Source organism: Molothrus aeneus, chromosome 23 (genome assembly GCF_037042795.1).
Source record: "Molothrus aeneus isolate 106 chromosome 23, BPBGC_Maene_1.0, whole genome shotgun sequence".
Classification (NCBI taxonomy): Eukaryota; Metazoa; Chordata; class Aves; order Passeriformes; family Icteridae; genus Molothrus; species Molothrus aeneus.
Window position 1 is genome coordinate 4,330,055 of NC_089668.1, and position 13,911 is coordinate 4,343,965.

At 55.0% G+C, this 13,911-nt stretch overlaps 2 protein-coding genes and 1 long non-coding RNA gene across 3 annotated transcripts in view; 2 read left to right on the plus strand and 1 right to left on the minus strand.

The window, feature by feature from the left end:
• The first annotated feature begins 1,114 nt into the window (after positions 1-1,114).
• LOC136565919 (NF-kappa-B inhibitor delta-like) lies at positions 1,115-7,234 on the plus strand. Its single transcript, XM_066564815.1, has 12 exons — positions 1,115-1,151; positions 1,853-1,941; positions 2,023-2,056; positions 2,183-2,301; positions 2,714-2,898; positions 3,379-3,484; positions 4,139-4,285; positions 4,442-4,493; positions 4,964-5,121; positions 5,492-5,605; positions 5,898-6,062; positions 6,851-7,234. The coding sequence occupies exons 1-12, from the start codon at positions 1,136-1,138 to the stop codon at positions 6,908-6,910; spliced, it is 1,245 nt and encodes a 414-aa protein (XP_066420912.1). The 5' UTR covers positions 1,115-1,135; the 3' UTR covers positions 6,911-7,234.
• Positions 7,235-7,951: 717 nt separating this feature from the next.
• LOC136565797 (uncharacterized) lies at positions 7,952-9,603 on the minus strand. The gene is made up of 3 exons (XR_010784931.1): positions 9,500-9,603; positions 8,624-8,709; positions 7,952-8,132 (listed from the first exon to the last, which is right to left on the minus strand). It is a non-coding gene; the product is annotated as an uncharacterized lncRNA (long non-coding RNA).
• Positions 9,604-9,791: 188 nt separating this feature from the next.
• Positions 9,792-13,911, plus strand: part of RLF (RLF zinc finger) — a 36,946-nt gene continuing 32,826 nt past the window's right edge. Inside the window, exon 1 of the mRNA XM_066564816.1 lies at positions 9,792-9,944. Coding sequence (XP_066420913.1) covers positions 9,792-9,944 — 153 coding nt within the window. The remainder of the gene's footprint in view (positions 9,945-13,911) is intronic.

Genomic DNA, 13,911 nt, shown 5'->3' on the forward strand with positions numbered 1-13,911 from the left:
GCCTGTTCTGTATCCATCTGCTGGGCTCAGGGTCAGTGTCTGTGGCTGGGGCCAGAGGAAGGGAGATGGGATTACCTGGGAGCTGCAGTTGTACTCAGGAGGTACAAGGGAGCCAAGGATTAAGAGAGGCTGCAGGAAGGGATGGGCTGGGACAGCAAATGTGCAGCCACTGAGACTGGGGTGTATAAACCACAGCCTTTGGTCAGGGTGCTTTGCTGTTCCTCCAGCTGTTCCAGCTCTTTGGGCAGGTGTGTTCTGGCATTTAGAGAATGGAGCTGCCTGTCTGAGTAAGGCTTCAGGACCAGTGTAATAGGAAGTACACTTGTGACACACGCCCCCCCCCCCAGTCAGGAACCTGGAGGGAACCTCCCTGCTGTGTGACATCCCCCACAATCAATCCACCAGCCTTGGTGGCCTCAGGAGTCTTCATGGTCTCAGTGGGTCCCATGGTTTCCTGGAGTTGGGGGTCCCATGTGTCAGAGGCTCCCACCAAAATCAGGCTGAGCCCCCCCCATCCTAAATGCCACCCTCAAATGGGTCAGAAGCCTCCCTCAGATGGGGCAGAGATGCCCCCAAATGGGTAAGACACACCCCACAGCCCCCAAGTGGGGGGTATGGAGGGGAGCAGTGACATCCTGCAAATTGTGGCTGGGGGGACAGCCCTGGTCCCTCCCCCAGTAAAGGCACCAGCCCTGGTGTCTCCACAGTCTTCATGGTCTTCGTGGGTCTCGTGATCTTCTGGGGTTGGGGAGCCAGAGCCCCCTCCTAGAATGGGGAAGAGAGTCCCCCAAGTGGGGCAAAGACCCACACAAAATGATGGGGGCTGAGAGGGACCCTAGACTGTCGCCCCAAATCGCTGCTGATGACGCCAAAAGGGAACAACCCAGGACCTGTGACCCATCGCAACACCCCCTCAGAGGACCCCGGCCCCGGGATGACTCCGGCACCTTCACCCATCCTCTGGGTGCCCTGGGCCCCCCCGAAGCTCCGCCCCCCCGCTTTGTCACCCGTCGCAACAGTGACAGCGTTGGCGTTTTGGTGGCGTTTCCCTCCGGGGCGGGGTTTCCTCGCCCAAGTCCCCCCAAAACGGTCCCCGCGCCCGCCCCGGCCCCATTTGCCCCCGGATCCCGCGGGGATGCGGCCCCAGAGAGGTATGGGGGGATAAGTGGGTTGGGGGGTTCGGGGGCGGGGGGTGTCGCGGGCCCTTTCAGACCCGCTTTGAGGGGACGCTGGCCTTTTAAACGTTCTGGGACAGGGTGCTGGCCCTTTAAAACACCTGGGAGAGCGCGCTGGCCTTTTAGGACGCTCTTTTAGGGGACACTGGCCCTTTAAGAGCTGCTTTTGGGAGACACTGGCCCTTTAAGAGCTGCTTGTAGGAGACACTGGCCCTTTAAGCCTCGCTTTTAGGGGACACTGGCCCTTTAAGAGAGCCAAGAAGGGTCTGCCGACCCTTCAGGAGACCTGGGGGGGAGTAGGGGGGACACTGGCCTTGAAGGAGCGGGGGGACTCCCGGGGCCTCCCCGCTGGATTCTCCCCGCGGGGGAGGAGGGGGTTCCCCGGGGAGGAGGGCCGGGACGGCGGGGGCGGGCGGTGACGCATGGGAATCCCCGTGACGTCAGGACGGGGGGATTCCTGCCTCGCTGGGGGAGTGCCCAGGGCTTTGGGGGTCCCGGGGGGCCCGGTTATGACACGGCGGTTTGAGAGGTCTCGGGAGTTCAGGGGGGACCCCCGAAGAGGGTCTGGGTGAGACACGGGGATCTAGGGGACGCCTGGGCGCTTGGCGGGGTTTTAGGAGTTTTCAGGGTTCCCCGTCATCCCGGGGACCCCCGAACCCTCCCTTGCACACCCCCAGGTCCCCCCCGCGCCGCTCCGCCCCAGACGGTGAAGCAGCTGCTGAAGGAGCTACGGCAGCAGAAGAGCAGGGAAGGGGCGAGATCCCCGGTGGGTGACCCCCTCTCCCAGGTGACACCTCCCCCGGGGACACCTCCACTCTCCTCCCTGACCCCCTCGCTCTCCCCCCAGGTTTTGGCTCTGCCCTCCCCGCGCCCCTCGGACGGTGAGTGACCTGCGACCCCCCAGTTCCTCCCAGATCCCCCCACATCCCCTGTGCACTGTAAATATTCTCCATGCTTCCCCCATCCTTACGTCCCCCCTTCCCCCACATGACCGGGTGTCCCCTCAGGCGCTCCCTGGCCCGTTGTCCCCGCGGTGACTCCCGGCCTCTGCGCGGTCCCACATGTGTCCCATGGCAGCCCGGGGGGGGCCCACGGGGGAAGGGTCTCCGGTCCCAGGGGGTTTCAGGTGAGCTGGTTCGAGGGGACGGGGGAGAAATGGGGCGTGAACTGGGGGGTTCAAGGGGGGGCAGTGTGGTAAATGGGGGTCAATGGGGGAAAATGAGAGGGCAGTGGGGGGAGAATGGAGGGGAATGGGAGATAAAGGGAGGGAAATGGAGGGGAGAAGGGGGCAGACAACTGGGAGGGGAATGGTGGGGCAATGCAGAGTTACATGGGGGAATGGGATGGTTAAGGGAGGCAATGGGAGGGAATGAAAGAAGCAATTGGGGACAGTGGAGGGGCAATGGGGGCGGCAATGGGGGGAGATGATGTAGATGGGGGCAATGGGGTGGCAAGGGGAGGAAAATGGTGGGGGGGATCATTGGGGCAGGGGTAACTGGGACCAAGCCCCCCTCCACCTTGACTGCTGTCCCCCCAAGGCTGCTGCCATCCCTGGCCCTGCCTGGCCCCATCCCACAGTGCCGTGGGGAGAATTTGGGGCCTCCCTGCTGGGAAGGGAGATCCAAGACCCATATCCTGAACCCCAGGACCTGGCAGCCGCCCGCGCTGCACTGGGGGGCCAAGACCCCCGCGAGCTGCTGCGGCAGGACGAGGAGGGGGACACGTGAGTGAATGGGGGGCCATGGGAGGGCACTGGGGGGTATGGGGGCCATAACGGGGTACAGGGGTCAAGGGTTCCATGATGGGTCAATGGGCTAAATTGGAACAAATGGGGGGCGTCAATGGGGGGGCAGTTTGGGGGTCAGTGGTGTGAAGGACAGTCAGTGGGGCCCATAGCAGTGCAATGGGAGGGCAATGGGGTGAGTGGGGTCAATGTGGTGTTCAGTGGGGGGCAATGGGATGAAGGGGGTCTGTGGGTGAGATCAGTGTGGGGTAAATAGGAGAGTCAATGTGGAGGTCAGCGGGGAGGCAATGGGGGAATCAGTGGGACAAGGCAGTGCTGGGAAGGCCCCAGGGGCAGTTGTGAGGCACTGGGAGGAGCTATGGGGTGACCAAGTCCTTTTGTGGGGTCTGTGTTCTGGGAGGAACGTGGCGGGTGGGTAGAGGGGCAAGGGGGTCCCCTGTAACCCCGCTCCATCCCCAGGCTGCTGCACGTGCTCTGTGCCGGGGGGCACTGGGCGCTCGCCCGGGCTGCGGCCGAGGCTCTGCGGGACCTGGGGGGACTTGAGGTGCGGGAGCACCTGGGCAAGGTGAGGGGGGGGCACGCCTGGGGGGCCTGAGGGGCATCTGGAGGAGATCAAGGTGCAGGAGCAGCTGGGCAAGCTGTGGGGGTAGGGGCAGGGAGGGGAAGCTCGAAGTGCAAGAGAAAGTTGAGGACATTGCTGGTAAAGAAGGGGTAATAAGTGGGTCTTACTGGGGCAACAAGGGGGTGATGGAGGTAAAAAGATGGGGTAATTAATAATGGGGGGGTAGTTAATTCTGGGATAATTAATCACAGTGTTCTGTTGCAGTCTAATAATACAGGGAGTGCTGGATAATAAAGGGGCAATTAATACTGGGGGGTAATAACGGGTGATTAGTGATGGTGTAATTAGACTACAATAAAGGGCAATGAAGGGGCAATCAATAACAAATCATTAATGAGGGGATGATCAAGGAATGAAAAGGGGGGGGAGGGGGCAGAGCAGTTGCAGAATACCAGAGTGATAATTTGAGGGTTCAGGGGTGCTGGATGCCCCCCAACCAGCCCTGACTCCCCTAGATCTCACTGACCTTCCTTTTTTCCCTGCAAGAGCCCCCAGACCCCCTTTACCCCCGAGACATCTAATTCCCCCCAGGAGTGACTCTCGTCCCCCCTGACCCCCTGTTCATTCTGTCCCTGACCCCCGCACTGATGTCCCCAGACTCCCCTGCTGGTGGCAGCAGCAGCTGCAGCCCCGGAGATTGTGCGGGACCTGCTTGTCCTGGGGGCCAATCCCGACGCCGCTGACCACGGGGGCCGCACGGCGCTGCACCTGGCTGCAGCCTACGGGCACCCTCAAATCCTCCAGGTGGGACCCCGACCCCATGGGGACCACAAAACCCTCCCAAAGGGGACCCCAGAGTGGGTCCAGAAGGGACACAGTTGTCCTGGGAGAACAGGGAACCGGCCTAGTGGGGTTCCTGGTATCCAGGGGGACCCCAGATCTTCCCCCTTGCCTTCCCAGGCCATGATGTCCTCGGGGGTTCCTGTCAACGTGGAGGCCAGAAATTTTGAGGGTCAGCAAATCTGAGGGGGGACAAGGGTGGTGGAGGGGCTTGGGGTGGACCCCTGGTTTTGGGGTGAGGGTGATTCTTGGGGAGTCCTTGTTTGGGTGGGACCGGGGAAGTTCAGTTGGTGGGTCCCCAGTGGGAGGGGGACTCAGGGGTCCCTGATTTGGGGTCTCTGACAAGTCCCTATTTCAGAGTGTCTTGGGAGAGTCCCACTTGAGGGGTACTTAATACAGAGGGGCTTGGGGGTCCCTGGTTTGAAGGGGACACTGGGGATCCCCATTTTTTGGTAGCTCTTGGTGGGATGCATCACTGTTTTGGGGGGATGGGGGATCTCCAGTTTGGGGGTCCTGGGTGATGGTGGGAGAGTCTCGGGGGTGTGTTTGTGCTTTGAGGGGGTCCCTAGGAGGATTCCCAATTCCAGAGGGGCCCTGTTTGGGGGAGGTGCCTTTCCTGAACCTCTCTTGGTTCCCCCCCAGGCCAGACGCCTCTGCACTGCGCTGTCCTGGCCCACAACGCCTCCCTGCAGGGAGGGCACAGCCCCACAGGGGGCTCTGGAGGGGGGTCCCCCACTCCCCAGGACCGATTCCGCTGTGTGGAGCTGCTCCTGCAGATGGGGGCAGACAGCAGCAGCCAGGTACAGACCCCCCCAAAGACTCCCAGGTACCCCACAACTCTCCAGGTGTCCCTCAGATCCCCGCACAGACCTCTGTGCCCCTCAAAGATGTCTGTGTCCCACCTCAAGGTCCCTGTGTGCTGGGCAGACCTGAGCTCCTGGCCTTTGGGGTCCTTTGGGGTCCCTTGGGGTACCTTGGGTTGGGGAGGGGTGTGAGACCCTCAAAGACACCTGTGTGCCCCCCAAAGACACCTGTGTGTCCCTTCAGGGTCCCCATGGGCTGGATAAACCTGTTCTCCCAGGCACTGGGATTTCTTGGGGTCCCTTTGAGGAGGTTGTAGGGGTGTGAGACCTCCTGTGGGACCCCCCCTGAGCTCTGTTTTGCCCCCAGGACACCAAAAGCAGCCTGACAGCGCTGCACCTGGCCGTGCGGGGAGGCAACCTTGCCCTGGCCCACCTGCTGCTGCGCCAGCCTGGCATGGCCCCCCGCCTCGTCAACATCAAGGTTTGAGGGACTGGGGGAGCTCTGAGGGGGGCTCTGGGTTCTCTCTAGGGCCTTGTGGGGCACTTGGGACTGGAGGACCCCTGTGGGGCTCTTGGGGCTGATTGGAGGGGTCTGTGGAGCTCTTTGGGGTTCCTGTAGTGGCTTGCGGGGTGTGAAAGGGCTCTGGGAGGCTCAGAGGGATCAAAAGGGCACTGGGGGCTTTGGGGTGTCTGTGGAGAGTCTGGGGGGGCTGGAGGTATCAAGGGTCTCTGAGGTACCTCATGGGTACCCTGAGCCCCCTCACATCCCTCAGGCCCACGGGAACACGCCCCTGCACATGGCAGCAGCACTGCCTGGGACCCCCAGCCAGGAGCCCCTTGTGAGGCTGCTCCTGGCCTGGGGTGCCGACCCCAGCGCCCGCAACCTGGAGCACGACCTGCCCCAGAGCCTGCTGCCCCCGGGGGCCCCCGGAGACCAGGTGAGACCCCCAGATCACCCCCACAGCCAGCACCATCCCCAGCACCCCCCATCACCCCAGATCACCCCCACAGCCAGCACCATCCCCAGCACCCTAGATCACCCCCACAGCCAGCACCATCACCCCAGATCACCCTCACAGCCAGCACCATCCCCAGCACCCTAGATCACCCTCACAGCCAGCACCATCCCCAGCACCCTAGATCACCCTCACAGCCAGCACCATCATCCCAGATCACCCTCACAGCCAGCACCATCCCCAGCACCCCAGATCACCCCACAGCCAGCACCATCCCCATCACCCCAGATCACCCTCACAGCCAGTACCATCCCCAGCACCCCCCATCACCCCAGATCTGACCCCAGATCACCCCCACAGCCAGCACCATCCCCAGCACCCCCCATCACCCCAGATCACCCCCACAGCCAGCACCATCACCCCAGATCACCCCCACAGCCAGTACCATCCCCAGCACCCCCCATCACCCCAGATCTGACCCCAGATCACCTTCACACCCAGAACCCCACTGCACCCTAAAACTTCCTGCTGATGGGGTGAAATGCCTGGAATTGCTCCTGGAACCCCAAAATCCCAGTTTGGCCTCAAAACCCTGCTGCTATGTCCAAAAGTTCTGCTGCTTTACCCCCAAATCCTGCTGCTTTACCCCCTCATTTTCACAAGCCCCGCAAACCTTGGGGTCCTGTCTCAGGATCACTGGGTGACATCCCCATATTCTGGGGTAGAACCCCGTGTTTTGGGGACCTCCCTGAGCCTTCCCTCTCCCACAGCTCCGCCTGCTCCTGAGGAGCCGCCGGGGGTCCCATCGCCCCCCCCACACCGCCGAGTGACGTCAGAGGGGCGGGGTCTCCCCGGTATCAGATGGGAGGACACCCCCATATTGGGGGATTTCCCCATGTTAACTTTTCCTGATTTCAATGAAATTGCCCCCAAATTTCTGTGAAATGAGTCTGAACCACATTGGTTTGGTGGGGGGAGGAGCACAGAGGGGGTCCAGCTCCCCCTTGCCCTCCCCCCCAGCCTCATTAATGGGGGCTGCTAATGAGGGGCGTCTCCTCTATATTGGGGGATTTGGGTGGAGCATGCAAAATTGGAGGGGAAACCCAAAAACTGAGAGAATTCTGGAAATAAATAAAAACTTTCTTGAAATCTGAGTCTGTTTTTTCCCAGTGCCCTCAGTCTCTCCTCAGTCCCTCCCAGTGCATCCCAGTGACCACAGAAAAAGAAGGGGGTTCTGGAACAGAGGGCTTCAAATTGAGAAAACCTCATTTTCTCTTCTTTTAAGGATTAAGTCATCAAAACCACCTCTCTGAGACTATTTTAAGGCTTTAAATTAAGGGGGTAAATGGTGGGAAGCATGAGGGGAAAAGAGCAGGAAACACAAGGGAGAAAGGGTGGGAAATGCAAAGGGAAGGAGGGTGGTAACCATGAGGGTGGGAAATGCAAAGGGAAGGAGGTGATAACCATGAGCCACTTGGGGTGACTCCCAGAGGTGCCCCCAAATGCTGAGGTTTTCCCCTCCCCGTGCCTAGGGGTGCTCTAGAGGAAGTGGTGAGGGGAGCACCCCTCAGAACCATCAAACACCTTCCGAGTCCCCTCACAGCCAGACCATCCCAGATCCCCCAACCCACCTTCAAACCCTCCCAGCATCACCCCAAACCATTTTAGGCAGCTACAGCTCCTCTTTAGCACTCTCAAACCTCACCCAGCACCACTGAAAAGCCAATTGAGCTTACTAACACTCTATATGGAGCCCAGTGTTATACACTGATGTGTTGTCTTGATTTTTTAAGTTTTTCTAAGCTCTCTGATGTTTACATTCTTATAACAAACTTTTTCACACATTTTATGTAAATAACTTATTGGTTTGCATTCTTTTATAGAAGAACAAAAAATCTGATGAACTGTTGGTTTGTCCAGTGTCACTGTCACTTTTGAGAATCTATAAATGTTGGAGTCAAAAATTCAATATTCTCTTTTACCCTTGTAAAAAACTGCGTGTCCGCGTCGCGTTATTTCGTGTCCCACAGTAACACTGATGCAGTTCAGGACCTGAAAAATATAAAAAAGATAAAAACTTCAACCAAAAGCCGTCACCCCAGGGACAGTGCCCTCTCTCCCGAGCGCACAGCGCCACCTCGCGGGCGCTCAAAGCTCCAGCAGGGGGCGCTGCGTGCCCGCCCAAGGGCCCCCAGGGCGGGCCCGGTAACGGCGCTCGAACGGAGCCCAGGGCGGGAAGCGCGGGGCTGGGCAAGCAGGCAATGCCTGGAAGGGACATGGGGACAGCTGATTCGGAACCCAGGAAATTCCTCTGGCTGCCCTGGAGGAGTTGAGACCCTGCCCGGGGGCTCAGAGACCTTGGCACAGAGCCCAAGACACCCCTGTGCCTTTGATTTTGACCCATGGAAAAACAATTACCAACCTATTACAAGTCAAAAGAGTTTAATTAGAATAACAGTTAGTTTGTAACAGGGTGAAAAATAGATTTTTGAGGTTTTTAGAATGGAGGCTTGGGGTCCCAAGATGGAGGAATTTGGGCGTACCCTGTCCTTCTTCTTTCTTCTTCCTCGCCTCCATCTTCTGGGTGATGCTGGCAGTTTTGGATTGGTTTAAGGTAGAAACTCCCTGTCTAACAAGGGTGATAGGTATTGGGAAGTTATTGTAAATAATGTACACATAGTCTTTAATATAAAAAGACAACACTGCCTCTGAGGCGGTCAGGGTGCCTCAACCCGACCTGCCAGACAGACCTCAGCAGGTCGGAGGAAGAATGTTATGGATAAGAAATAATAACCTTGAGAATGAGAACAGAAGAATCCTGACTCCTTATTCGACTCTGGGCTGGGAAAAAGAGACTTATACATATCTCAGAGTAACTCTGACAAGCAGAGATTCTGAGAGCCTAGAACTTCATTGACTTGTCAAGCCGTGCCTACGCCTTCTTTCCATGTCTTGCCAAACACTTCCTTGCCATACCTTGCCTATCCCTCTCTTGGATTGTCTTGACTTTGTTTACCCCTCTATTGCCTTGCCTTGCCTTCCCTTCCTGTAATGGAATGTCCCTGGCTGGATGCCAGGGTCCCACCAAAGCCTGTCTGTCAGTCCCCTCATGAATGTGAAGTGGGGAGAAAATATACGTTTAATTAATTGAGAAAAGGACAGAGATCTGCTCCGATCCATGGGCCCAGCATCTCATGTCACCAGACACATTGCAAATTTTTGGTAAAAGCTATTTACCATCCTCCCCGTTCCCATGTCTGAGCAACACCCTCCTCAGGTCTATCCTAGAGACACGAACGTTCTGCTATGACACCGTGCTGTTAACGGCAGATTAGAGTAACGGCAGTCTAAGTTAAAAAGCCGGCTCTGGCCGGTGTCCATTATCATATTCCAAGTCTCCTAGCCCTGCAGTCAGTCACCTTCATGGCAGAGGGGCCGTCACTCCGGGCCGCGCCGCTGCCCCGCTCCCGGAGCCCTCACGGCGCGGGGAGGGCAGGGCCACGCCGGCCCCGCCCCCTCCGCGCCGAGGGCCGCGCGCGCCGCCGCCGCGTCACGTGGGTCGGCGCGCGGGGGCGCGCGCCCGCTCCCCTCCCAGGCCCGCCCCGCGCGGCGACGCGTCACGTGAGCGCGTCACGTGCCGCCGTCCCTGACCGATGAGGTCAGCGGCGGGGTCACGTGAGCGGTGCCTACGCGCAGTGGGGCCGGGTGCAGATGGCGGACGCGGAGGCCGAGGCGGCGGCGCGGCCGGAGGTGCCGCGGGTGGTGCCGGCGCTCCGCGCCCGCCTCTGGCAGCTGCAGACGGAGCTGCGCGAGCAGGAGGTGTCGGAGGCCTCGTCCCGAGCCTACTGCCGGGGCTTCTGCCAGGTAGGCTCCGGGCGGGGCGGGCCGCGGCGCGGGCGGCAGGGGGGATGCGGCGGGGCGGGCTCGGCGCTGCCCCCGCTCTGTCCCCGCTCTGCCGGGGCTGGCGGCGCGCAGGGCTCGGGGTTCCGTGCCCGGCTGCCCAGCGGGGCTGTGCCCGCCCTGCCGAGGGCGCCCCGCGGCCTCTGCGCCGCCAGCCCGGAGCGGGGACCGAGGGGAGTGCTCGGCTTTGGGCTTGGGCATCGCTGCGGAGCGGGGCGGCCTGGCTGGGGTCCGGGGCACGAGCAGTCCCGGCTCGGTTCTGAGACCTTCGGTGATCTGTTGCACTGTTTCACTTGTCTCGGGATCAAATCTGCCTTGTTTGAGATGTGCCGTGGGGTGCAAGGAGTGCTTGCTGGGCCTACAGGGCCCTTCAGTCACTGAGTGAGCTGTGGTTTGGATGTCTTGTCTTGAATACTTGCTTTGTGCAACCCAGACGGAGATGTCCAATTTCTGAGTTCCAGAAGAAGTGCTGATCTTGATTAAAGCCACAGTGATGGAGATAACTCGTTCTTAAGTAACCTCTTCCAATGGTTAGTTTTTGCCACCCTCACAGCATCATTTACTGTGAGCTCTAACATTGAAAAATTGTTGTTATGATGCTGGATTAGAGAGTTGTCCCTGTTGTGTCTGGAGAGATTGTGGGTTTTAAAGTGAGAAAGAAAAAATCTGTTTTCTAAGCTGGTTTACAACACCTCAGCTGATAAAGATATAGTGTTTGATGAATGGTAAAATCAGAGAAAAAAGCTTGCTGGTTGTCACAAATTTTGTAGAAGTGGTGTTACCCTTCACAGTGTTCCATTTTGCATCCACAGGTTGTGTGCTTTGCAATGCCATTCTGGGAGGATGTTTAGCTCATCACTTACTGAAACAAGAGAATAAATGTATTTTCTATGTTTCAAAACTCTTTCAAGCTGCAGGGTGCAGCTGCATCCTGCTTGTCCCAAATTCAGTTTATGTGACCTTGCACGGACATGGAACCTGCTACAAAGTGTCTCCCTGTCCATGTTCAGGATTTGTTAAAATTGTTTCCAGTGCAGTAAATTTGTGTCAGAACATTGAGACAAATATTCAGCTGACCCTTAATAGTGGGTGTCAGGATGATCTGTGTGTGTCCATGTCCAGTTTCCCAGATTAGTTGGGTACAGAAGAAGCTTTAAAGATGCTTGATCAGTGGAGTGTGGTGAAAGACAGTTCTGCTACCTAAAACAAAAAAAAAACCAAAAAAAAAAAAACCAACAAAAAAATCATGTCCCACAAATAATGTAGCCCTCTGGGTCTTTGTGCTGTTATTGCAATCTGGTTTTAAAATGCTGTGGTGGCACAGATGAAAATGGAAAAGGTTGGTTTTGAGTTGCCACCAGTCTGGGAGTTTTTGGATTGTCATACCTGGACTCCAGGAGCTGCAATGGGGGACATGGAGCTGCTGGTCCATCCTGAAGCAGCTCCATCCTTCATTGAGGATGAATTTCTGATGTCTTTGTGCGGTCAGACCATTGTGGGTGGGGTGGAATTTTATGTCTGGGTTCCTCCTGGCAGGGGATGTTGTGATAACCTCAATAACTTAAGGTCTGCCCATGAGTGAAGTTTAGGGAGCTCAATTCTTTATTAATTACTTGGAAGGTACCACTGATACCTTGCCATAAAATTATTAGGCCACAGCAAAATGTGCCTAGAAAGAAGCTGAATTTATCTGGGCTTAAGTTTGATTTTGGGAAGTAGCTGACATGAGGAGAGCTGAAATGTTTTATGTTTGCCATCCTGTGAGTGCAGCTGAGGCAGGGGCCTGGAAGTTGCTCTGTTTTGCTGTGGAAATTACCTTGGCTCTCAGGCAAACTGCACCAAATTAGGGAATTTCCTTTGCTTTGAGCTGGGTGAATGCTGTTTTACTGCTGGTAAACTTGTGCTGCTCTGTGCAGCTTTCCAGGAGCTTGTACAGGGAGTGATGCTGGATGTCACAATTTCCTTGAAGATCCCTATTTTCAAGCAGGGAAATGCTACTGTTGTCCAGGATAACAAAACAAAGAAGCTCCTGAAGCCTAAATAATGGGTTGACTCTGCAGCTTTATACTATATAGGCATTAATGCTTTGCACATTCACCTTGGGAAAAACCTTTTTTTTTTTTTTGTGGAGAGCAGTATGTACCCAAACAGCCAGATAGAACAACTCAGGGGAGTGTTTGAGGCTGTGCTGTCATAAACAGGAAGAACAGTTTCCAGTGAAGGGGAGGTTGGAATATGTCAAATCCCATCTGCCAGTGCCCAGCAGCTCTTGGCTTTCTGAAATTTTTGAAGGTGACATGTTGAGTGCAATCAGATATAGTTAAGAAGACAGGAAAGTCTTTTTCTTTAAAAGTCTCAAAGCTGTACCAACAGGTCAGGAAACTTTGAGATCTTCATCTTTAAACTGGGTCTGAGCAAAAGAATTCCACTTCTGAGGAAGTGCACCTGAGGAGGTGTTGTGTCATTGCAGAGAGTGAAAACCTGGGCTGGCCCATGTGTGTGTTACACATTGGGGGGATGTGGGCTCTGCACTTCTCACCCCATTTACCCTTCAGAGATGTTACTGGAATGGAAGAGAGGGTGGCATGAAGTGTAAATGGGTGTGTGTAAGCCAGACTTTTAAATGCATGAATACTCTCTCAGGTAATTACACTGTAAGGTAGTAATTGCTTCTAAATTGTTACTTGAGAATCCCTTAAACATGTAGGTTATCTAATTCTGTCGAATTAATCGTTTTTCCATAATAGTTTTTATAAAGACTGCCAGGAGAAATCCATGGTGGACAACTAAACAACTCTTGCTTGTGAAACAGCACAAGGGCTTTGAAGAACGTCTCTAATACAGTTACTACATTTGGCTTCTTTGTCAGTGTGCTAATACTAATAGCATCAGAATGTTCCAAACCACAGACCCTTGAAGTCTAAGCTATTAATAAATCTGTCACATTGAATGTGTTTTTCACCCTGAAACCATTGTTTATGTATTTGACAAGAAGTTTCTCATAAATAGTTACTCAGTGAATTCCTCATGTTGGCTTGAAGACTTTGATCCCAGCGCTCAGATTGCACTTGAGCAAGGCTGCAGTGTTTACTAAAAAATTTATTTAATCTTAGAAAGTATTCTGCTGTGTTTCATGGTTTACATAGACCACGTAGTTTATGATCAAAGTGTCTGTCAGAATAATTCAGTACTAAATTTGGCTTTTTAAATGGATTGGTTTTAATGGATATATTTTTAGTGTGCTTGATCTGTTTCTCTAGTCACTGTAATGGTAGTGTTACTGCTGGCTTTACTAAACAGCTGATTTATGATAGTCATCACTTGACTCTCTGGGAATTACAGCTTGACAGTCTTTGAATGTGATTTAATGCTACAAAGCAATGTATGATTTGAGTTATATTATCAAATCCATTCATCTGTTAAATAAACGTGAAGATTGGTATTACCATTACCTGCTGCAGCTAATGATATTTGTGCTGTGCTTAAAGATGATTTCTGCAAACTTCCAGTTCCATGCCCCCAGCTTAAGTCTTTATAACTATTAATATTATGTGGGATTTGGGAAAGTTTGTAACTTCATTCACCCAGAAGTTCTGTTCATTAATTGTTGTAGTAACCAGCAGGTTACTGGTTCTTAGGTGGTATTTTTTCATAGGTTTTTTAAGTGTAACACGTGATTCTGCTAGTCTGCATTGTTTTTAGGTTAGGACTAATACAGTACAGTTTCACATACCACTGATGTGACATTGGGTACTGGCACTTATTTCCTGCTGTGATGGAGGGTAGCTGTTGGTCATTATTATGGCTGCAGCTGGTTTTAGCAGGTTTGTAGAAGGGTTTGTTCCATAGTGTGCTGTTTCCATTCACCTTCTGATAAGATCATGTGGGGTTTTTTTAAGGTGTTAAAATCAGTTTGTTGTGTCAGAGTGAC